The 23,823-nt window shown below is 40.4% G+C and overlaps 1 protein-coding gene across 1 annotated transcript in view; it reads right to left on the minus strand.

Moving 5' to 3' along the window:
* Positions 1 to 401: 401 nt before the first annotated feature.
* Positions 402 to 23,823, minus strand: part of SCIN (scinderin) — a 78,425-nt gene continuing 55,003 nt past the window's right edge. The window contains exons 9-16 of the mRNA XM_054563846.1: positions 22,809 to 22,930; positions 17,594 to 17,684; positions 13,008 to 13,178; positions 8,909 to 9,086; positions 8,522 to 8,643; positions 5,591 to 5,668; positions 3,960 to 4,020; positions 402 to 618 (exon numbers count right to left, since the gene is read on the minus strand). Coding sequence (XP_054419821.1) covers positions 491 to 618; positions 3,960 to 4,020; positions 5,591 to 5,668; positions 8,522 to 8,643; positions 8,909 to 9,086; positions 13,008 to 13,178; positions 17,594 to 17,684; positions 22,809 to 22,930 — 951 coding nt within the window. The 3' untranslated portion in view covers positions 402 to 490. The remainder of the gene's footprint in view (positions 619 to 3,959; positions 4,021 to 5,590; positions 5,669 to 8,521; positions 8,644 to 8,908; positions 9,087 to 13,007; positions 13,179 to 17,593; positions 17,685 to 22,808; positions 22,931 to 23,823) is intronic.

Genomic DNA, 23,823 nt, shown 5'->3' on the forward strand with positions numbered 1-23,823 from the left:
AAAATGACGCTAAGGAGTCAATGGTATCAAAGTCACATTGGCTAAAGATGGAAAACAAACTTTTAAAGGCATCTTAACAAACTTTACTGCAACTATATTCCTCTTTTGAACACAACACATAGGAAGGAGAGGAACCACTGAAACGTTACTGCTGTCTTCTCCGGTGTGTTAAAGAACAAGTTTGGCTAGCAGCTCCTGAATAATAAAATTCCCTGGCAAATTCTCCTAGCTTGGCATAGCTTTTCGCTTATAAAAGGTCATATAAAAAGGCATAGTTTCAAGCAGAGCTAATAATGGTCCATAACAAAAGTTTAATTTAGGTTATTTAAAAATACTAACATAAGAAAATCCAGTTAAAAAAGAATTTCAAACCAATACTAGGCATTTAAAAAATAGCCAGATAGCTGAGGTTAATTTTCTAAAGTCATAGAAACAAAACCTCCTCCTTTGACCCTCCAAAGAGTGTCTGTTTTTTCCTACAAAAATCAGTTTACCACTTGCTGGAATCCCAACCCAGAAACCAGCCTGTGAATGTGGGTGGTTCATAGCCCTGTTTTATGATGATAATTGGCGTCCTCTTATCTCTTCCAGAAGGGTCTGTCTCAAGGTACACATTGGCTAAAATGAAGCGCAAAGACATAAATTTAATTAGCTTTGATTAAAGTAACTATAGAATGAACAGTTTCCAATAAAAGTAATGAATTAAATCCTCCTTGCTCCAAAGCAGTCAAATACTGCTTCATATGAACAATTACTTATAGATTTCTCTCATCTACTAGAATGTTCTATGACAGCTTCATTATTGCCTGGAAAAAAATTCCAAACTTTACGGAATTATACTGATGGCATAATTATTCTTGTTTTCAATAACAAAAAAGCACCAAAAACCTCCAGCATTATTCAAAAAGAATTAAAAAATAACCTAGGTTATAACAGTTATGGAGGTTTTACTATCTATAACAAAAAATGTAAGTGAATTAAACATTTTCAGGAGATCAAGATGGCAGAGGAGTGAGTGGAAGTCACACTGACCTCCTCCCAGGACCAACCTAGAATTACAATTAAATTGGGGAGAAATCGCCTGGAACAAACAACTGAACAATAGCGAGAGAGGAGGCTTGTAACCTCGGGGACAGAAGATTCGGCTTTAGTGCAACCTAACTGGTCAGGACTGCGGTACAGACCTGAGAAGGTGGGGGGGGGGGCACCCATGGGTGGCAGCACCAGAAGGATATTTAAACGGCCAGTTGGATCCCCCTGAGAAGAGCAGGGTCTAAACCAAAAGTGGGGATCTCTGGCCCACAGCACCAGAGCCCAAAAAGTACACAGAAAACAGCCAGCTGTGAAAAGCAACAGGGTTGCTCTCTGCCAGAGACAGGCGGCTGGAGACCCAAAGGACTGTTTAAAGGGCCAATGCAAAATTTTTATTTGCAGCCACTTACTCCAGTCTCCGGCAAAAGGGGAGCAGAGTGGGCTAGAGACTCTGAGGAGAGACTGGGGAAGTAGGCTTTGGGGAGAGAACTTAGAGTAGCTGGCGGGATCTCGGTGCTGACTCATCCCCCAGATTGCAGCAGGAGCCATCTTGCTCAGGCAGAGACCACTCCCCCTGAGCGGTTCCAGCGTCAAAGGACCCAATAGTCCTGCCCCCAGGTGGGATTCTACCCTGCCCTGTGCTGTCTAAGCTGCCTGCTAAGTGCAGAGTGGCAGCCATAGATAGCAGAGCCCTGGCTAAAGGGGGTGCAGAGAGATCTGGCGACTCTTGAGGAGAGACTGGGGACGGAGGCTTTGGGGAGAAAATGAAGGGAGTAGCTGGTGGGATCCCAGTGTGGACTCCTCCCCCATATGGCAGCAGTGTGAGTAGACTCAATAAACCCACCTCCAGGAGAAACTCTGCCCCACCCTGAGCTGTCTAAGGCGGCCTGCTGAGTGCAGAGTGAATAGATTAACAGCTGAAGGAGACGGCCACAGACAATAGATTCCTGGAAGTCTCGAACCAACTAAGGTCAGACAGGGTCAAATCTGACATCATCAGAGGCAGATCTAGAAAGTAAAAACAGCGGTCTCCAACCAGACAAGTTCACACCACAAAGTCAGGAAATCAAGACGGATCAACTTAAGAAGCAGAAGCAAAAGAGAAGAGTCTCACAAATAATGGGAAGACAAAGGAATACACCCCACTCAAAGGGAAAGGAGGAATCCCCAGAAAGAGAATTAAATGACATAGAGGCAAGTAAACTATCAGATATTGAATTCCAAACAACAATCCTAAGGAAGCTCAGTGAGCTCAGAGAGAATTACAAAAAACTACAGGGACACTACGAGGAACTTACTGCAAACTATATCAGCATGGAAAAGGACATAGAAACTATCAATAAGAGACAAGAGGAAATGAAGAATACAATTTCTGAACTGAAGAACACAGTAGAAGGAATCAAAAGCAGGCTATATGAAGCTGAGGACTGAATCAGTGAGCTGGAGGACAAGGTAGAAAAAAGCTCCCAGAAAGAGCAAGAAAATGAAAAAAGACTCAAAAAGAATGAAGAGGCATTGAGGGAAATGCAGGACAACCTGAAATGTAATAATATCTGTATAATAAGAATATCAGAAGGAGAAGAGGATGAGGAAGGGATAGAGAGCCTGTTTGAAAAGGTAATGATGGAAAACTTCCCTAACTGGAGGAGAGAAAAAGTCACACAAGTCCAGGAAGCACAGAGGGTCCCATTCAAGAGGAACCCAATGAGGCCCACTCCAAGACACATCATCATTAAAATGGCAAATATCAAAGACAAACAGAGAATCCTAAAGGAAGCAAGGGACAAAGAGGTAATAACATATAAGGAAGCCCCACTATGGCTAGCATCTGGCTTCTCAACGGAAACACTGCAAGCCAGAGGGAATGGTAAGAAATATTCAAAGTAATGAAAAGCAAAGGCCTGCAACCAAGACTGCTGTACCCAGCAAGGCTCTCAATTAAAATGGAAGGCAAAATAAGGAGTTTCCCAGACAAAAGAAGGCTAAAAGACTGCATCTCCACCAAACCTGCGCTGCAAAATATGCTAAAGGTACTGCTTTAAGATGAAGAAAAAGTTTTATGAATACCCAGTTCCTTTCAGAGTTGCCAATACTTGATACTGATAATATTTTTAATATTCATTTATCTGATTGTGACAATGATGTTATTTTAATTGTTCTTTTACTATTTATTAAAACTAAACCTGTTTTAGTATATTTCTTGCCTATTTCTATTATTTTTAAAAAAAGCTTTAAATAACTTTCTGGTATTCTTTATTCATTTATTGATTAAAGTTTGTAGAAATTTTTCCCCTAAAAAAACAAAAAAACCTTATTAACCATGTTTTAGATGTGTTGCAAATACTTTCCTATTCTATTCCTTGTCCTTTAACTTTTTTAATATGTATATTACTATATAGTTAAATGTTTAATATAGTCATATTGTCAATATTTACCTTATACCTTCTGGGTTTGAATATTTTACTTCAGGTCATGAAAAATATTAGTTCTATTTTCTTCTAAAACTCCTTAGATTCTACATATTGATTTTTAACTCACCTGAATATTTCTTGTATAATGTGTGAAATAGGGCTCTATATTAGTTTTATTCCAAGTAATAGTGGTCCATGCACCTTATTTGTTGAATAAGCCTTATTTTACCCATTGATTTGAAATATCAACTTAATCATATATTATATTGTTAGACAGATATATACGTTTGTCTCTAGAATGCTCATTATATTTCATCGATCTACTTGATGATATTTCTGTGCTGGTGTCATGTTGGTTTAATTGCTGAGACTTTATAATGGTTTAAAATTTTTTTAATTTTTTATAATTAACTTTGACATTTAAAAAAATAAATAAAATCTATCTGCATTTAAGAAAGAAAAAAATAATAAATAAATAAAAATAAAAATTTTCAGGATAATTGATATCTAGCTTACCAGACTTCACAGATTCTTTCTTCTCAACTTCATTGGCATCTTTGCCAATCCAAATAAAAATCTAAAAAATGAAACAATAATAAAATACACTGCTTGGGGAGCATGAACTCAGTTCTGGATCCCACACAAACCTCTTCCCACACATGGCTCATTTAAACTTCACAACAGCCCAGGAGTGAGAAACATGGACACAGCAGTGTGGGCAAGTGTGGACACTTCCTCACTGTTTGCACTCACCAGGAGACACGGAACTTGTATCCAGACAAGCTTCCCCCTAGATTTCACATTCTGGTAGTTTGTGTTTATATAGCATTGTCTAGTTTATAAAGTGAATTTTCTCAAAAACATCTTACTGGGTTTTTTTGTACCCCCCGCCCTGGGATGTGAAGGACAATCATTGTCTCTATCTTATCCTGGAGGGACAACTCTCAGCTTGTTAGCAGGCACCCCACAAATTAGAGGTTGATGAACCTCTGACTGAAGCTTAGTGAGTACCATATCCCCTAACAATTTAGTAAAAGTGCTATAACCTTTAGTATTTAAATATTGAGGCTATACTTAAACTGCTGTAAGTATATATTCTGTATGCATCCTTCTCCTTCTTAAATATGTAGGTTGGGTACTTCAATGCTGAAAAATTCTCCTGAGTGACCTCATATGTAAATCACTCTGAAGTCACTTGTTGGCAGAGAAATTTTGGTCAAATTATTTTTGACTGTGTTCTAATTCACACTGAAAAGGCTGAAATACTGGCTTGCAGGGCGTAGAACAAAGCATGACAGCAAGGTAATGTACATAAAAAGTATGAGGTATAATTGGCACATAACACTATATTAGTTTCAGTTGTGTAACACATTGATTCAGTACTGTATCTATTGTGAAGTGATCACCACCACAATAAGTCTAGTTAACAAGAAGCTAAGGGGTATTGTACCTGAATGACTTGGCAATTAACAGCAGACCTATAAGTAGCAATAACTTCGGTTGACTCTTAGATCAGACCAAATTCAGATATGTAAATGTTTCATATTGTTCTATGTCATTTAGTTTCTAACATATTTATTTTCCCCCTTTACTATTGTTAATTTACAATGGTAAAGACAGATTAAAAAAACAACCGTCAAATGTGCCAGTTAAATCACCATTAATTTTATCCAGAACTAAACGTAATAGTGACATACTTTGCAGATTCAAAACTATTCTGTGTCTGTTTCTTTCCTATGGGAAGAGTCCCCTATGTCTCCCTGTCAAATTTCAAGAGAAATTCTGAATATTTCAGTCTCCCCATGGTACTGTACCCCTGTTATACACATTAATTATACCTGCTAATGCATTTATTAGTTAAATGAATATATAAATGTATGAAAAGTTTAGGAGTAAATTTTGTAAATAAATGAAAAATAGTACCTAAAATTATAGAGCCAAGGATGGTAACCGTGGAATTGTTTTTACAAGACATCAACTTGCTATATGTGTCAGTCTTATTTTTTGCCAAAATGTGTTGTATCTCTTTTAAATAGAGCCTAAATCCATAGGTCCATTTATTATTAAACTTGACACTTCTCCAAGCAGGTTTTGTCAGCTCCCAACTATAAGGACACACTCTTGTTATGAACAAAATATAATGATACCTGTTCCCAAGCATCTAGTAACATGACGTCATCTTCTGCTAAATCATCCTGGGTGAACTCTCCTGGAACCTCTTCAATCTGAAATATATAAAAAACTTTATGACCAAATGGTAAAATAGTAATTTTTCTAGTATATAGACAAGTTGTTTCACAGATTTATGAGGCCTTCCTAAAGTCTGTAAAGGTATTTGTGGGGTGGGGGGAAGGTCAGGGGAGGGTCTATTTTATGGACAGTAACTACACAGTACGATCTACTCATAAATTCCTAACTGGGGAGGTCATGGTGGGTAGTCATGCCCCAGGCCTATAACTTCTTTAGTGAAAGGTTTTGAGCCAGCCCTGTCCATTATTCTTGTGTATCCAGGTAAACACACCTTTGAACTACCAGAAGGAGGTATTGAGGAAGAGAGCACATAATCTTGTTACCCACCCTGTACTGCCATCACCACCTTGCTTTTTCTTACCTCCACATAGCCTTCCTTGTGTTCCCTCCTCAATTTCAAATGCATAAAAGCTGCAAGACTGTTATTCTCAGGAGCATGTGAGATCTTCTCCTGGCCTATGTTGTCAGTTTTGACTCAATAGAACTCAAAAATTCTCTACAGGTTTGGACATTTCTTATGTCAACACATTTGAGCTTATGGTCTGGATATTAAATTGCCTTTCATTTTGTGGGTCAAGGTTCTTTTCATAAAATCAATAGGTATGGTCACTTTTATAAATCAACAATTTTCAATAAGATAAAATTTAATATTCCATAAACAAAGTTTTATTATTTTTAAGTGGGTTAAATTGTGTTCTCTATAGTTTTACATTAAAGGGTAATGCAGAAGGTTAGTTTAATACACCCAGTGCCAGCAAGTATGTATTAAAGTTCAATATTTTTAAAGAATTCCAGATAAATTCCCTGATCTTCAGGAAAGTGTGGTAGATTGGACTACGGTTCCCAGTTCTTCACTCCTTCCCTCTGCCATGTGACTTCGCAGCACGGTTGAGTTGGTAAAGAGCTGACTGTGGCCTTGGCCATGTCATATTAGCCAATGTGACTCTCATCAGGGACCCTCTTGTGCCCTTGGGGCATGTCATGGGAAAAACAAGCATGAACCCAACCTGCAGCCAAAGGAGAACCTCCCAGCTGTGCCAGCCTCCATAAGCCAGGCCCTAGGCAATCTGGAGCTCTCTGAGCACGACAATGCATCTACTGTATGGATGGGATACCAAGATTGTTGTACAGAAACAAAAAACAAGCCAATGAAAAGCTAACCATTTATAAAGGGCAAGGAATTTGTTTATATTATCTTTTTACAGAGTATTTACTAATCATATAAATAGTTAAAAAAGCAAAAACTTTCAATATTTCTTACTTTGTGCCATGCACTGTCCTAATCCTTTATGTACAAAAACTAATTTTACATTCCCAACAACCCTATGAAGAAAATACTAGCATTAGCTCCATTTATCAGATGAGAAACCTACAGCACAGAGATGGTAAGTAACAAGCTGAAGGTCACACAGCCAGTAAATAATATCAGCAAGTAAGTAATATCACACAGGCAGATTGGCTCTAAGAGCTGCATTTTTAACCAGTGGGTTCTCCTGCTTCTAGACATGAATCCACATGTCTAAAGACCACTTTCTGATGGCGATAAAATGAAACACTTTTCAGTAACACTCTTTTGCTTTAAATTGTGAAGGGAGCAGGAGTTCTGAATATCAAACAAGAAAATGAAGAGGTGCAGAGGAAAAGTACATTTCTTTTAAATATGTGCATGACCAAAAAAAAAAAAGACTAATAGAATTTTTTATACCCAACTAAGAAGAAAGCCTATGTATTATTTTTGTAAAACACATCTTCATTTAAAACCAACATGTTATTTATAGCAATATTAGCAAATAATACTAATAAGAAATTATAGGAACATATGGTGAAAAAGAAGTTGTTCAGATGCAACATCAAATTAACAATCAAAAGAATAAAACAACATTTTTCTGATGACAGGTTTATAAAATACAGAGGTTTCTTGAAAAGTAGATGAGCAATTGCAGTGGCCAACAAGGAAATGTTTATCACAACCCACAATTTAAATCTTTAATTTTTGGTCAAATCACTTATAAATGTCAAGTGTAAATTGTACCTGAGCAGTTTCTTCTTCAAAGCATTTTATTTGTAGGAAGCATGTACCTGGGAAAATACTTAGGAAATTTTCAAGAGTGTGTGTGTTGAAAAATAAAGTGTGTATTCACCAGGATGTGATGACAAAATTTTTAGATCAAATTTTATATAGTAAAGGAATTAGTTCTTTAAACGAAAAAATTTATACAAGAGCCTAGCCTGGCAAACAGAGAAAGAAGTTAAACTGAGATGATGGGCTGCAGCCCAGAATATTCCAGAGCCCAGTATAAAACCACTCTTGGATATGGACACTTTTATTTCCAGATACCTGGAATTCAAAATCTGTGAATGAGTCTGAAATAAAACATTCCCCCTGATTTCAGTTAATTTGCAGGTGCGTGTGTAGCTCTCTGTGATTTTGTCCCATGATTATAATAATCCCATAATATATTTTATTCAGTCAGCATGGTGAAACTTCTTATCCCCCTTGGAAATTGAAGGGTAACATTTATGTAGTTTGATCAGAAACCACTCTTGTAGCCAGCAAGAAATATCAAATTATTCGATTAGCAAATCCAACCCCCGTGCATGCTGACCCCGGTGCAAGGTAGCTGATATTTTTAAGAGCAGCTTGATTTATATAGTACATTACAATATTCCAGTGCTTTCACATGCATTACATCACTGACTTTTAAAACTAAGCTGGGATGGGTGAAGAGTATCACTTATGGTTTGCAAGTGAGTGGAAATTGAGAATCAGAGGTAACATGGCTGGAAAGCATCAAAGCCGACACCAGAAAGTCTCCCTGGACACTTACCATGAATCTCCCACTTTTGTTAGAGCAGGCGTAAAGCCGAGGAGGGTGGTCTTCAGCCTGGGTCTCCAGCAGTGGAGAGGTCTGGTACTTGCTTTTACCTCCGAGGGAATCCCAAAACTCCTCTGTGGAAGACACACTGAGTTACCTGATGCATTTTCAGATATTATTAACAAATCATATCTTACCTTGATTTTAATGTTAAGAAATTATTGAAATATAGCAGGTACTACCACTCACTGTGGAAGCTAAAGGATTCTTTCCGCCCCCCACCCTGCCCACCACTCATGATCTTTAGAAAGTGACTATTTACAGATCAAATAAATTACGTGGTTAGCAATCACACCAAAGGTAAGTTCCGATCAGTGGCCCAGGTCCCGCAGTACACACCTGGCTCCTTTCCTTCCTGAATGCTTGTGGTTTTGCATTTGAGCACACTGGCCACGTGCTCTGCTCCCCTCTCCTCCTCCCGGCTAGCACCTTTTCCTATCCAGGTGTAGCCATTATTGTGTGGCAGTTTCAGGACAAAAACATCATTGGAATTCAAGGACTCTGCCTCAACATCTACCTACAGTATGAAGATAAATAACACAATGATTCAAACTCATAGCTGCCCCTTCACTGAACACATCGGAGAAATTGTGGCAGTGACGAATCATCCAGGGCCCTCTGTCTCAATCCCAGGAAGCTAACTCAGGGCAGCAGGTGGGCACCCCGTGGCGTTAACAGCTCTGGGGCAGGAGTACTTCAGTCGGTGCCCATTTAACTCCCAACTGCCCACACGAAGTGCCACAAGGCTCTGAGAATGAAATTAGCCAAATTTAAATGATAAGTAGCAAAGATAATATTTAAAGAGATCATAAAAACAAGAATGCGCTATTACTGGGGGGGGGGGGCGGGGAGAAGAGGGAATAGTATTTCCAAATGACATACATGAAGCAAAGGTATTCAGTTTTCTCTCTCCTGCTAAACAGGAGAGAAGGTTTATCAAATAATCAAAGGGATGTCTAAAAAAACCACAAATCAGGGATGGGAGTCCGGTGTAGGCAAAGATATAATAATGCAGGTTCACTAAAAAGTGCTCCAGGTTCAATAAATTATTGCTCAAATTATAAAAGACTATTTATAGTCTTTTATAAGACTATAAATTAAAGACAGCACTGACACACCCCTTCCTTTCAACCAAGACGCTGTGGACACTGTCTCGGACCAGCCAGGTGAACGCAGTGCTGCCCCATGTGGCCACAGGAGAGTGAAAGGGATCCCGGGGCTTGGACTCTGGCTGGAGAGGGAGGCTGAAGGCGGAACCTCTGGGCAGGAACAGGCATGTTCAGAGGCTCGGACTTGGTGGTGAGCCTGAAGGTCTAGGGTGGGCCTGTGTCTCTGTGTCTAGGACCTTGTGATTTTGAGACTCTTTATCAGTGTCTGTGAGAACCTCTGTCTGGTTATGTGACTGTGTCACTGTGACAGCATGTATATCATTTTGTGCATGACTGTGGGACTCGGTGTTAGGTGTGATAACAGGGAGATGAAGCATGAGTAAGCCAGACTGAGACGAAGCAGCGTCGGGGAGGAAGAGGACAAGAATGTACTGTTCTTGAGGCCAAGTGAAGAAAGTGTTTCACGGAGTTGGTTATCCACTTTGCCAAATGATGCTCTTTGGCCGACCACACTGAGGTGCCAGATGAAGGAATTAGCTGCGTGTAGAGTTGGATCCCACCAGGTTCGCCAGGCCCCCTGTCCCCAGAGAGAGCAGTACAAGAGGAAGGGATGGCTGTTGGAAATACTGAAGAATCGGTGGTAACATTCAGGGACGTGGTTATCATCCTCTTTCAGTAGGAACTGAAGAACGCTCAAAGGAGTCTACCAAATATGATGACAGAGAATTACAGAAATCGTGACTTCCCATTTCTAATCTAAATGTCTTATTGGTACAGAGGAAAGAGCTTGGCTGATGAAGAGAGGGGAGACAAGAGGCCCATGTCCAGATTGGTGTGGGGTCAGGGAAATAAAGTATAGTCTCCCCAGAGATGAAAACAGAAAGCCCTATAAACAATGATTTTGATGAGTGCATTCCAGGAGCCTAAGAATATGCAGGCCAGTTTGAGAAGCACAGGGAAATAAAGGAGCTATATCACACGCAAGCTACCATGTCATAAATAAGTGCCCCCTGGGGAGAGACAAGGAATGTAGCAGATCCCACTGACTCTTTCATCAGAAAGTAACTGAGGGTGCCCGTCAATGAGAGCTTAACTGTCTTTTAATTGGATGGAGTAAAAAAAAAAGTTATAATTGAACATGAGAGTCCATGCACAGAATATTCTGGATGAGATCAATACATATGTCATTTCAACGATGTAACTGAATGAGGACAACCAAGACCAAGCCTCAGACCACCCAAGTGCTTAGAGGGCTAGCAGAAGTGAGTCCAGCAAAGCTGCCCTTAGAGGAACGGCCCTGAACTTGGGAAGAAATCCTGTAACTTTGGTATTTCGGAAGGCTGGTGGTAAAACAACAACAATAAGAACAACAACAACAACAAACAGAGTTTCAAGAACACAGGAAAAGGAGACTGTCTAAATGCTAGTGGGAGGTAAAGACAAGTGAGATCAGAGAAGGCGCAAGGCAGGTGGAATGGCAGGAATGGATGTCTGAGTGGAGTGGCTTTAGTGAACAGGCTTCGAAAAGCAGAGATGGCACATTAAGTGGAGACAATGATTTTGAGGATTTGCAGTTTTAAGGAGGGCAGAGAAAGGATGTCACCAGGTCATGGTCAAGAGATAGTTTTTAAACGAAGGATGGGAGTCCCTTAAAGGCATGTTTATATTTTGAAATAAATGATCCAGGACAGAAGAATAAATTAACAATGCAGAAGAGATAGAAGTATATTGCCTGAGATAATGGTGAACTGGAGGAGGGGTAACACAGGACAGAGAAAAGTCCAGAGAAGTTCCTAGGAAGCTCAGAGGTCAGGGATCCCGGACAGAAGCTGGCAGTGAGGGCTTATAGAGAAGTCACATTTTCTTTCTTTATGTAATAAATATGTATTAGATTATTTACCAGTATATACTTTATACAAAGATTATTAATTTTTAATGTATGGGTAAGAATAGATTGATATTAATTTAGAAATGATTTAGAATTTATATGTAAATAACTCCTATCAAATATTATTAAATATAAATAAATTAACTATTTCAATTTCTTTCATAAGACAGCTGGGAAGAATATACAGGTGCAGGCAGGTTGGTGAAACTGGAAGGGAGTAGAGGAGGTTCTTGTGCGAACTCTGGTTCCGTTCCCCGTAGAGAGCAAGCGACGCTGGTGATTTGGAGAGAGAGGGGGCCTGAGGGCGCGGTGGACACAAAGGGTTCGAGGATTCAGGATGGAGACTGAGAGCTGCTGAAAAGCGCATTCTGAAGTGAAGGAGCTGCAGGACAGGCCATGCTTGTCTGAGGTCAGATGCCTGAAACAGCTACCCAAGGTGCTGCACTTATCGCCAATGGGAAGGCTTGGTATCGGGCCATGTGCCCGTGAGACAAAATGGGGTCAATGACAAGACTGGATGAGAAAAGCCAGAGTGATGGGGACAGCGAGGCCATGGCCGAAGCCACTGAAGTGTAAGGGAGGAAGGACCGGCTGCTCAGTAGACGGTAGCACAAGGGGCACAGGTGAAAAACACAATTTCTTCTTGAGGGGGCTGTACAGGGATCTGCATCTTCAGCGAACAGCAGAGCGTGAAGGGGAAGGAGGCTTCGAGAAGAGGTTGCAGGTGGAGAGATGCTACGACTTTGCCTGGTTTTAAGGGCTCAGCTGAATGGCTGGTACAGAAGCAGCATTGGCAGGTGGGCCTGTCTGAGGATATACAGGGTGTGAAGGGCAGTTTAGGTTGATTTGGGAGACTTGAATTTCAAGGGAGACTGAGGTGACCAGCATACCAGGTGATGGATCATCCTAGAAGTGAAAGCACTCAGTCATTTAAAAACCCGCACCTGCTGGCCTTGCCCATGCCCGAAGGCCGTGTTGTCTAGTGACAATGTGATAGGGGTATGATTCTCTCACAGCTGCTGTCAGCCAGCGTGTTTGGCTGGCTGAGTTATGGTCTGGCCCAGCGTGGTGAAACCTGTTTCCCACATTCATTCAATGTGCACAGACAAGGGGCTCCCCTCGAATTCCCCGGGGGGGTCACCTGACCAGCACCCGCATCCATCTTCCCCAGGCCTTCCAGGACAGCACGGAGGCTGCCTCATGCCTTTGGCAGCTTGATTTGTTACATTCTTCTTAAATTTCATTCGTTTTGGCATAATGCACTTGAAAAATGTGAGAGGCCTGGTATCTGGAGTTAACTTTTTACTCAATTCTCCTGCCTTTAGTATTTTTTATTGTGAACACTTGAGTTGCTATAAACATAAAGGGAGTTTAATTGCCAGCTTTTTCAAGATTAATACTGGCTGAGGGCTCAGGTCGTTTCTGGAATGCATGACATTACCTCCACAACCCTGGTGATAGATGCCAGGTTTCTTCGGACTTGAAAGAGGCGGGTAGGGGCGGCAGGTACCTGACCTCCTTTCTTTGATGTTCCATCCTTGTAAATAATGAGTGGTTTGTCTTTGAACAGACTTAGCAGGTGAGCAGGTTCTTTGCCCTGGGAGACTCGAATCTGGCCGGGGGAGGGAAAAGAAACGAAATGAAGGGCACCATGAGAGAAGGGCACATTTCCAAATGTGTTCCCATTTTTCTTTTTGAAAATAAAACAAAAAATAAACCACAAGTCAAGAGAAGGAGGAATAATGATGAATAGAAGGTGTAGATTAATGATAATCAAGCACGGTTTTATCACAGACTTAAGAAGCAATTATAATTCGAGACCCCATACTTCTGACTGGTTTTTCCTCAGGGGGAACATCACCTTACTGGGCCACTTGCTGTTTACAAAAAGAGAAATAAAAAGAAGTTCACCTATACCTCCAAAAGAGAAAAAGTGAAGTGCCGATGTACGTCATCTTTCATGGAAACTACTCTTTTTTTAAGAGTACCAACACCTGACAGATATTAAGGGGTATGTACATTTTTCACATATTTTGGATCTTGTTCAGGTTAAGAGATGTGCTTTTAAATGCCTCCACAATTACAACAACACAAAGTATACTAATTGTTTTTGCATCCCTACAACTCAGATGAAAAAATAATTGAAGAGCTATCTGGGGATAGAGAAATGATTTCTATCCAAACATGAAAACCTGACAAAAATAACAGAATATACTTTCTATTTTTAAACTTAACTTTAGAAATGATAATAATAGATTTGCTTAATATAAACACTTGAAAAAATACATTATAGTCCTGACCAGGTAGCTCAGTTGGTTAGAGCATGTTCCCAATATGCCAAGGTTGCAAGTTTGATCCCTAGTCAGCGGACATGCAAGTCAATGTCTGTCTCTCTCTCTCTCTCTCGCTCTCTCTTCCCTAAATCAGGTTAAAAAATACATTATAAAGACTTTGCAAGATAAGGAAATTTAAGAAAATATATGGGAAGTTATTTAATTTCACCTATTAACACCAAACATTGCACTAGAAATGTATTTCCTATTTTCTTGCATAAATGATCAATGCATTTTTAAAAAGATTTTATTTATTTATTTTTAGAGAGAGGGGAAGGGAGAAAGAAAGGGAGAGAAACATCGATCAGTTGCCTCTCACATGCCCCCTTCCAGGGACTAGGCCTGTAACCCAGCCATGTGTCCTGACAGGGAATCAAACCAACAACCTTTCAGTTAGTTGGTTGATGCCCAACATACACAGCCACACAAGTCAGGGCCTGATGCATTTTTTAAAAATATAAAGTATTTAAATTTTGTGCTGGTTCCACATTTTTGTCAATTATTCTGCCCTATGCTAAAACTGGATTGTCTCTCACCTAATCTAGTCTGTCTCTTTCTAGAAGCCAAATTAATGGGAATGTTGATGCAAATACTATTGCAGGGAGGCCCAGGGAGCATCGCCAATAATTAACTTCCCAGTTATCTCTCAATGAGTACACATTTAAACAAATGAGTGGCAAATGATAAAAGTGTTTTCTGAGTCACAGCCCCGAAGCTCCGGGTGAGGTTAGCAAGAAGTTACTTGTTGCTTAGCAGGACACTAGACTTAAAAGGAAAGAGGCCACTAATTAAGACCCTTTCTACTGTGAAAGGAGATGAGAGAGAAAAAAAGGTTAAACTGAATTTTCTTCAGTACTGTTACTATACACTACAGAATGTTTAAAACAGCAATAAAGGACTTGAGTTGCTTATGCATTTTTATAAATTACTGCCATCTAGTGATTTGGCTAAATATTACCACTTTATTGTCAATTAGGATTCGACTGGCTAACAAGGGAAAATTCATTGGGTATCTCAAACATTTTACTATGACATATGAAACTTTTAAGGCATGATAAATATCTTCCAAGTTTTAACATAATTTGGTAAGGAATATATTAAGTATCAATTAAATTACATAGATGATGCCAGTTCTTAGACATATTTCATTCAAGAAATGGATACTTCACAGTGAAATAAAATTCAGTACATTAAAAAATTCAATCATCTTACTAATTTGTTAATTAACAATTAACAAATTTAATTTTTAAAAAAGTTAACACAGACCATTACATATAGATCTAATTTGCTTTTTAGTATATCTATTAACTATAAACAAATACTGAGGTAGAAAGAAAACTATCTAAAAGACCAAATTTTGCCTCCATATCTTAGATTATATATACTGAAGTATCTGACTTACCTATTTAATTATTACCTCTGAAGAAGCTATTACACATTTATAAAGCTTTGCAAACAAAAGAAAACAAACAAACAAAAAAACCTTGTGTACCCTATAGACCCTTGGTTCACTCGACATCAGGCCTGAGGAAGTTAGACACATTCCTGCAAAAGGAATGCTTAATGCTGCTGTATCAGAAATGTCACGATGCTGGCCAACCCAGCACCTGCTTTCACAGCCTGAACCCCAGTCTGCACGATGCTTTTGCCAACAGATGGGAGCAGACTCTTTCCCCAAAGCCAGCCAGAGAAAACACCTAGGCATTGTGAGCTGCTCCAGCTGGGAAGTGAGGGAGGGAATGAGGAGGAGGGAGGGAGAGGGGGAGAAAGAGGAAGGGGGTGGAGGAGGGAGGGAGGGAGGGAGTGGGGGGGGGAGAGAGAGAGAGACTGGCACTAGGGAGAGTTTGCAGTAAGGCCAAGGAACAAGCCAGGGCCACTCCTGGGGTTCAAAAAAGTAAACAGACAGGTTGGTGCACATTGAAAAGTAACAAAGTCTCCTTGAAGCCTATACTTAAGTTACACTTGGAGGAATTAAATAAGCAAAGACCAAGAATTCTCTAATATGGGCCCTGAAATAAGTAGCAGATATTCTGCCCTGAACATAAGAAATGAACTTGTGAGAAGAGGAAGGTCAAATCAGGCTGGAAAGTGTCCCTTCACCACAATGAGGACGACTGGCACTGGAACTGATAGTAGAGTCCCAGTGTGTGGTGTTCCACCTTTTGTAATCAGTCAACACATTATGTCTCTCTCCCCCTCTTTCTCTATCTCAATCTATCTACTTTTCTCCAGATAGATAAAAAGATAAATAGATGGAAGGAAGGAAGGAAGGGGGGGGGGATTGTGTTTTTCCCCAATGCCCAGTTTCACTCATTTATATAGAATTGTTATTTAGAATTTGGGATTGGTCATTCTCAACAAATTATTTATTTTCAGAAATACTCAAATAATGAATCTCTCTCTCTTCTCTCTTACACTGTCCTCTCCTTTTTCCTTTTTCTTCTCTCTTTCCCTCTCGTCTCCTCCGTGGCTTCCCTCCCCCTCTTCCCACCTATTCCTTTCCTTCCCTTCTCTCCTCCACCCCCCCCCCACTTCTTTTCCCATTCCCTCTGGTTCTCTCTCCCCAGCCCTCCTCTTGCTCTTCCTCTTTTTCCCTCTCCTCCCCTCCCTCTTCCCCTCAGTTTGGTTGCTAGACTGTGTGTCAGTCAAAATTCTGGAACTGAGAAGGGAAAAATTAAGGATCCATGCTCTCATCAGGTTTATTTCAGATCTTCTGTGCAAAACATCTTATGTACTTTTATGATTTGGGAGAGTGTAAAACATTGTCCTATGTTTTAACTATTAATTAGGATCTGTACGTCTTTTATACTACTATATTTAATTCCTATTGCTTTTATAAAAAATCATCATGATTTTAGTGCCTTAAATCAGTCTAAATTTATCTTCGAGTTCTGGAGGTCAGAAGTACTAAATGAGTCTCACTGAACTAAAATCAAGGTGTCGCAGGGCTACGTTCCTTTTGGGAGGCCCTAGGAGTGAATTCGTTTCTTTGGCTTTTTCAGCTTTTAGAGGATGCCTCTGTTACTCGGATGGGGACCCTTCCATCTTTGAAGCTACCAATTGCTGAGTCTCTCTCATTATGCCTCCTTCTAACTCCAGCTGTCTTTCTGTTTCACTTGCAGGGATCTTGTGGTCACCCTGGATTTACCTACCTGGTCATCCTGGATAATCTTCCTACCCAGGAAGGTTTTAAGGTTTATCTAGTTTTAAGATATCCTATTTTGCAACCTTAATTCTATCTCCATTCTTAATTCCCCTTTGCTTTATAACATAACATAGCCACAGGTCCAGGAGATGAGAATGTTCACATTTTTGCAGGATTGGGGGTGGGGGAATAATCTACCTCATCCGATTTGTTTAACAACAGCAGGAAGTGGTAACTCAGAATAGTTTTAATATCAGGTGACTGACATTGACATATGATGTGATTCTAAAGGAAAGATTCTTTTGGGCTCTTAAATCTATAAGTCATTTATTTTGGATTTCATTGTTTTTTATTTTGTTTGCTTTCTCTCTTCAGGGTCTGAGAGAACTGCTATGGCACAAGAGTAGAAGTATTTGAATTCCAAAATGGAAAAAAGCTAGTATCTAGAAAAGGTCAAGCTTCCATCCCAACCTGAGTGGAGGGCTTAAAGTAGACGTTGGGTTACCAAAACTTGAACTTCTATGAGTTTGGGGGTAAAAATATTCCAACCTGCACAGCATGTCCTCCAAGGGATCTATCCAACTGAACAGTCAGGAATGCAGATGTTGTCAGCTCATCTCTTGTGGCATTTGCTCCTTGCCTGGTGGGACCAAAGGGAAATAAATTAGCTTGTATTTAAGTTTTAAGACCTTCTAATATAGGCATTTCAAGCAGAGACTTAAGTTTCTCTGATTTCACAGGGCAAGGCTGGAGAAGCCATCATTGTTTTGCAAGTACTAACGTTGCGCCATCAATTGGCCCGTGTACTGGCTAGAACTACATGTGGTTGGCATCTTCATCTCCACTTTATAAGAAGTTGACGCTTAGCTCCTTACATAACTTAGGTAAGTAATCAGGTCTGTTTGACATCAAGTTGGACCTGCCTATTTTGGAAAACCACATCCATAATGAAAATTCTCCATTTGACTAGGAGAATTTGAGTCAAATCTAGTAGGCTGGATATCAGAGGCACTTCATTGTTCCATGAATATCTGGTGAGTATCATATCAAATGTCTGAGCCCAGAAAATCAAGAAAATAATCATGACAAGTAGACTCTGGAGAGGCCCAATTTTGTCATTCTAGTAAAATTCTAAGAGAGACTAAATTACCAGTGACCCAGATAAGGGTCAATAAATCAATTTGTCCAGTTCATTTGCAATTTCTTTTTCTATGGTAGCTTGTGGCTATAACTCCAATCATTAGCTCTAACCTGTAAAGCAACCTTTGGGAGATTTGCCTATTTGATGAATTTGTGTGTGTGTGGTGGGTGTGTGTGTGGGGGGCGGGCGGAGCAGGGGGTAGGGCAGAACTAGCCAAAGCAAGTCTTGTTTGTTTCTAGCCAACTCTCCCTTCTCTGTCTGGCTAGGGATTAGCAGGAAAAATACTAACCCCCGAACTGGATTTTGAAAATTAAACATATCTTTTTTTCTGAAAGTTTGAAGCGACCTGTTCCATACCCAGAACAGAGTAACAGTAATCTCCCATCCTGGGCACAGCACACACACAAACACTGAGTGCAGGGAGCACGTCTTACTTACTCCAGAACATTGCATTGCACACATAACGTCAAATGATACAAAAATGGTCCACAGAGAAGGGCCGCCGCCCAAAACCACATGCTCATGTCAAACACACGTTTAAAACAAAATTAGAAATTGCTTCCCCTAATAAAAGCACTAAGAGAAATATATTTTTCTAAGGCTACTGGCCTAAAATGTTCAAGAGCTCATAGCGCTACCACATACTCCTGTGAGCCGCTGGGAGCTTGGGTCGGGGAGGAACACAGGGCTGAGGGTAATGTCAGGCTCTGCTACCATCTGTCATTCCTTCACCACATCTGCAGTTTTTCTGGTGAGTTCTCCATTTTGTTTTTTTTTTCTACAGGAAAATAAATTCAACCAACTAATAGACAGCATCACCTAACTTTTATCTCCATTTTGCTCTACCCGCTGTAATATTTTGAACAGCAAACCCGAAAAACCTGATCCAACGTTTGCCTCTGACACTCTTAACAGATACATCACTGCCAATCGTGAGCTTCTCTTCCTCTTCTTGTCAGGCGGACCCCGCTACCATCCACACAGATTCACGCTCATTTGCTTTATGGATCTATGACCCAGAGGGTCAAGTACTCCAATCAAGACATAATAAAGTCCCTCTTTGCCTCTAATTTTGGAATCCCATGCTTATGGGAGGGGGAAAAAAAAAGAAATCTACTTTGACATGATTCCTTTATAAACATATGGTGCTCACTGTCCATTAAACATAAATTCTTAATGAAAATGGAATTTACTGCTTCAAGAAATTCATCACTGCCGTTGTTCAATGTTTGTTCAATTTCAATTACCTGACATTTTGGAGAAAAGACCACTGCCAAAATTATTTGTCTCCTAGCATTTTTTAATATAAGTGTTTTCACAAATATAAAGACAAATTTGTGTATTCAGTAGTTGATTGAACTCTAATCTTTCACCTTTAACTCTGCCTCCTGGACTTAACCTATTTCCATCCCTGCATCAATATTACCAGGTAAACTGGAAAGTTGCTGGATTTGAAAGGCAGTCTTCAAGAGATCTGCTCATTTTCTAAACGCCTCCCTTACTACCTTTGTGGAAGCTTTGGAAGTTCTGCAAACCAAACAACATTAACAAAGATACATATTTAAGATCCAAGATATTAAGTGGTAAAGGCTCACAGAAGGACACAAATAGCTAACTTATATTCTTGATTTCTCCCAAATGCATATTCTCATCATAGAAATGTTGAACATGTTGAATTGAGGAAAAGAAGTTAAATAACCTCCTCCCCCATCCCTAGTCCTATCCCAAAGTGAGTAACTATTAACAATGTGGTGTATTCTTATTACCTTTCTTTTCTCTGGTTTTTTATGAGGTGTCATGGCAAACATTCTCCTAAGCTCCCTATCTCAGTGAATAAAACACTATCCACTTGTGAACAGACCAGAAATCTAGGGGCCACCTTTGGCTTGGTCATCTTCCCTGTTCCCCGTAACCTGCTTTTAGATGCCGGCTCCTTAATACGTTGAAAACTTACCTCATCCTTTCCCTCCCTGTTACCCTTACATTGAATTCTGGACACATGATCCTTCAGCTGGACATTACAAGAAATTCCCAGCAACCTCCCTGCCACCAATCTATTCTTTGGATTTCAACCAGAATAATTTCTCTAAGATGAAAAGCAATCATGCCCCTGCAAATTCTTGGACTGGCTCCCAATGGCCTGACAAAGTTCGTACTCCACAGCCTGGTTACAAGGCCAGTCACAATTTGGCCCCTTGTAATTTATGTGGTTTAATCTCCTGCTCTGTCACTTTGCTCCCGCCATACGACATCGCCAGGAGATTAGTGCACACTTCCTGGCATTGCTTGGAACAACACCCCTATTTGCTTGCCCGGCTAGCTCCCACCTCTGCTCCCACTTAGCTGTCCCTTCCTCGAGGAGCTCCTCACAACCAGGCTAGGAGTGGGCTGGGGTGACTGTAATTCTTCAAAGGTCACTTGGCTTGGACTTATCTTCAAATCATTTATCCTTCATTGAAATGCCTGTGAATCATCTGCCTCTCTTTAAACTATAGGTTCTTGTGGTCATGGGGTGTTTTGGGTTTTTTTTTGCCACTGTGCCTTTAGTATCTAGTGCAGTGCTTAGAACATGGAAAGTGCTCAATAAATACTTTCAAATGATTTAAGGAACAGCTTCTACATTTACAATGTTTAACCTGACTTAGTCTGTTTTAGTTATAGCCGCATCATTATTTATATGGATTTCAAATTGTTAATTCCTCAAAATACCCTCTTGAATTGCTTGTTTAGATGTTCTTGTTTGACCTAAGTGACACACTTATATTTTTTACATACAAAAGAGAATTAAGAGGGAGACCAAGATCAGGATGCAAAAGAAAAGCTGACTGGGAACTTTTAACTGATCACTCTAGATGTCATGCTTTGCACAAACACTTTTCTGAATTAAAATTTTAGAAAAGGAAATTGCAAAATAAGGACACACCTTTCGGGTCTAGCTGCACTCGGGCCTTCGTTCAAGAGAGACCTACAGATCAAGGGGCAAAATGCTGCCTTACAAGTTACAATTATTGCGTCTTTGTATTCAGTTACTTAATTTGCCTGATTCTTCCCCCTTTTTTTTTCTTTTGCAAATAACCTTGTGATGAGTAAGAGAGAGAACACTTGAAAACATCTAGTACTTTGCTGGCACAAACATGCTACTCAAAAAAGTGGTCGCTCCAAAGATGGCCTCTTATACGCAAAGCTAAATATGGTCCATCTTTGACAGGCTACAATATGGCTGCAGGGTCAGTAGTGTCTCTGGGCCCAGTGGTCCTCGTCAGTGCCGTGGTGTACACTAGACTCTCGGGGGTCCTGCCACACAGAGAGTAGGAGCTATTTGGTGTTGGGTGGGGGCCGGGCATTTGAATTTGTGAAAAATGTCCAGGTTATTATGGGTGGCTGGTGTTTAGAACCATTGCCTAAGGCAGTGCCTGTCAATTCTTAAAATGCATGTGAAGCACCTGGGGATCTTGTTAAAACACAGGTCTGGCTTGATGGGTCAAAGGTGGGCCTGAGATCCTATATTTCTTAACCAGCTCCAGATCTCACTGGTGTCTCTGGTTCCTAGACCACACTCTGAGTAACGAGAGCCCATGGGATAGTGATGATTATCCCGTCTTCTGAACTTGGTTGGGCTCACGGCACTGTTCAGTGTCAGTGGTTAAGGGGGAAGTCCTAAGATTACACTGTGGGGACAGGTATGACTCTGTCATCTGGGGGAACACTCACCAAGGAGAAATGTCACCATATCAGCAGAGACCTGAGTCCCTGTCCATTCACTAAAGCCACGAAGGCTGCCACCAGGCAAAGGCAGATGCTGCTCTGCCCTTGTTCCCCCGCACCCGGCACCTGCACCTCTCACTTGTAGGCTCTTTTTTGAGAATTCTTTTCTTTCTTTCTAGCCTTCTCAGCAATATTCCATTTAACCTGATTTCATTTAATACAGAGTTAGAGAATCCCACATTATATGATTTATCGCAGAACCCCTAACCCTTTAGGATTAGCCCACGTGGTATGTGGACTTAATTCACTTGGTCAGACATTCCCAGTGGAGCAGGGACTTGACCCTGACTCTGTGAACTTAACCTTCAACTATCTCAAATCATTATGCAAAGCCATATAAGATGTGGATGCAATGGCACTTTGCTCTATTACATGAACTTCCCGGGGAAAAAGAATACGGATGCACTGATTTGAAGTCTCTGGAGTATAAAACAGGATCATTAATTTTATCTGCCTCTTGCAGAGTTTGCTCATTGCAACTTGGAGGCTCCAATCAGGGCAGGCCTTTGAATTTTAATAGGAAGGCGTGGTACCCAATGCTGGCCAGCTGGAGTGTCAGTGTGCACAGAGATGAGCTATTCAGCTATGCACCCACTAAAAGAACACTACCTTTTGGATGTCAAAAGCTTTTTCCTAGACTAGAGAGAATGATCTGTATCTAATTCCTCCTGTTTGAGGAGAGCGGCTACAAAATATGGTCAAAATCAAATCAAAAGAAATGACTGCACGCTATACAGGTCTCACTGGGAGAACTAGAGGACAAGCCTATCCCATATTGCATAGGACTTAATAGAACTTAACTCTGGAGTGAAGTCTGGCCTCTATGCAACTGAGATTTTACAAAAGAGGGAAACTTACCATGTGTAGATAATCTGTCCTCTGGGATAAGTGTAAAGTATAATGTAGCAGTCTCCACCATAGAATTCACCATAGGAGTTTCGGTCAATTTCAATCCTTCCGTTGTTTTCTACACGCCAAATCTGAAAGGGATGGAATGTGCATATACCAAAACTACAAATTCCTTGATCTAATAATACTTCTCAGAAGTTTAAAAAATTTGGTTTAGATCTAATGTTAAGTAACTTTTACGTTACTTTTCTAATGAGTTTAGAAATCAAGCAACGAGAAGAAATTTTATTAATTTGGCAATTTGTGAATTGATGTTAAGTGCTTTTGCATCCTTCACAGTACTTTGCACAGTTCTGAATAAGTTGATTAATAAAGACCTGTTTTTAATCAATTAATGAAAATAACATAACACTTTAGTGGAATATACTCAGCTTAGAAACACATCTCTTAATTTATATTAAAATGTTCATCAGTTGGGAGATAATTTTTTAAAATTTCATTTTCCCTGAGCTTAAAGGGATGAGGCTGTTGTTTTCCCAGGCAAGAGCGATAGACTGTAACCAAAGCAGGCAGGACTAGGTTTGTATTTTTTAATTAAATTTATTGGGGTGACGTTAGTTAATGAAGTTATATAGGCATCAACTATGTCTGTAAGTTTTTGTCTTCTTCACAGAACCAGTTTTTCCTAATTCCTCATCCTTGCTGCAGATTAAAGATACTCCAAGTTTGAGAGCTGCAGGTGAAACGGGGAAGTAGCACCTGAGTGAGAGACTGCCAGGCACTGGTTGTGCACACACACGACCTCCTGCCAGGTCCTGGGCAGGGGCAGGGTAGGAAATTGGAGACAGGCAGGTGGAGAGGACAGGTTCAGTGCTTTCAGAGAGAAGCCTTCCCACGCCATCCCGGTGGGCAGAGGAGAAATCGCAACTAGGCCTGGCTAAACTCAAGAGCCCAGAGACAGCCTCTGGGTTTTAGTAGCCCTGGGTGGCACAGGAGGGCATCTCTGAGATGCTGTGAGCTGACA

Source organism: Pteronotus mesoamericanus, unplaced genomic scaffold (assembly GCF_021234165.1).
Source record: "Pteronotus mesoamericanus isolate MK-2021 breed Mesoamerican mustached bat unplaced genomic scaffold, CSHL_Meso_final scaffold_85, whole genome shotgun sequence".
NCBI lineage: Eukaryota > Metazoa > Chordata > Mammalia > Chiroptera > Mormoopidae > Pteronotus > Pteronotus mesoamericanus.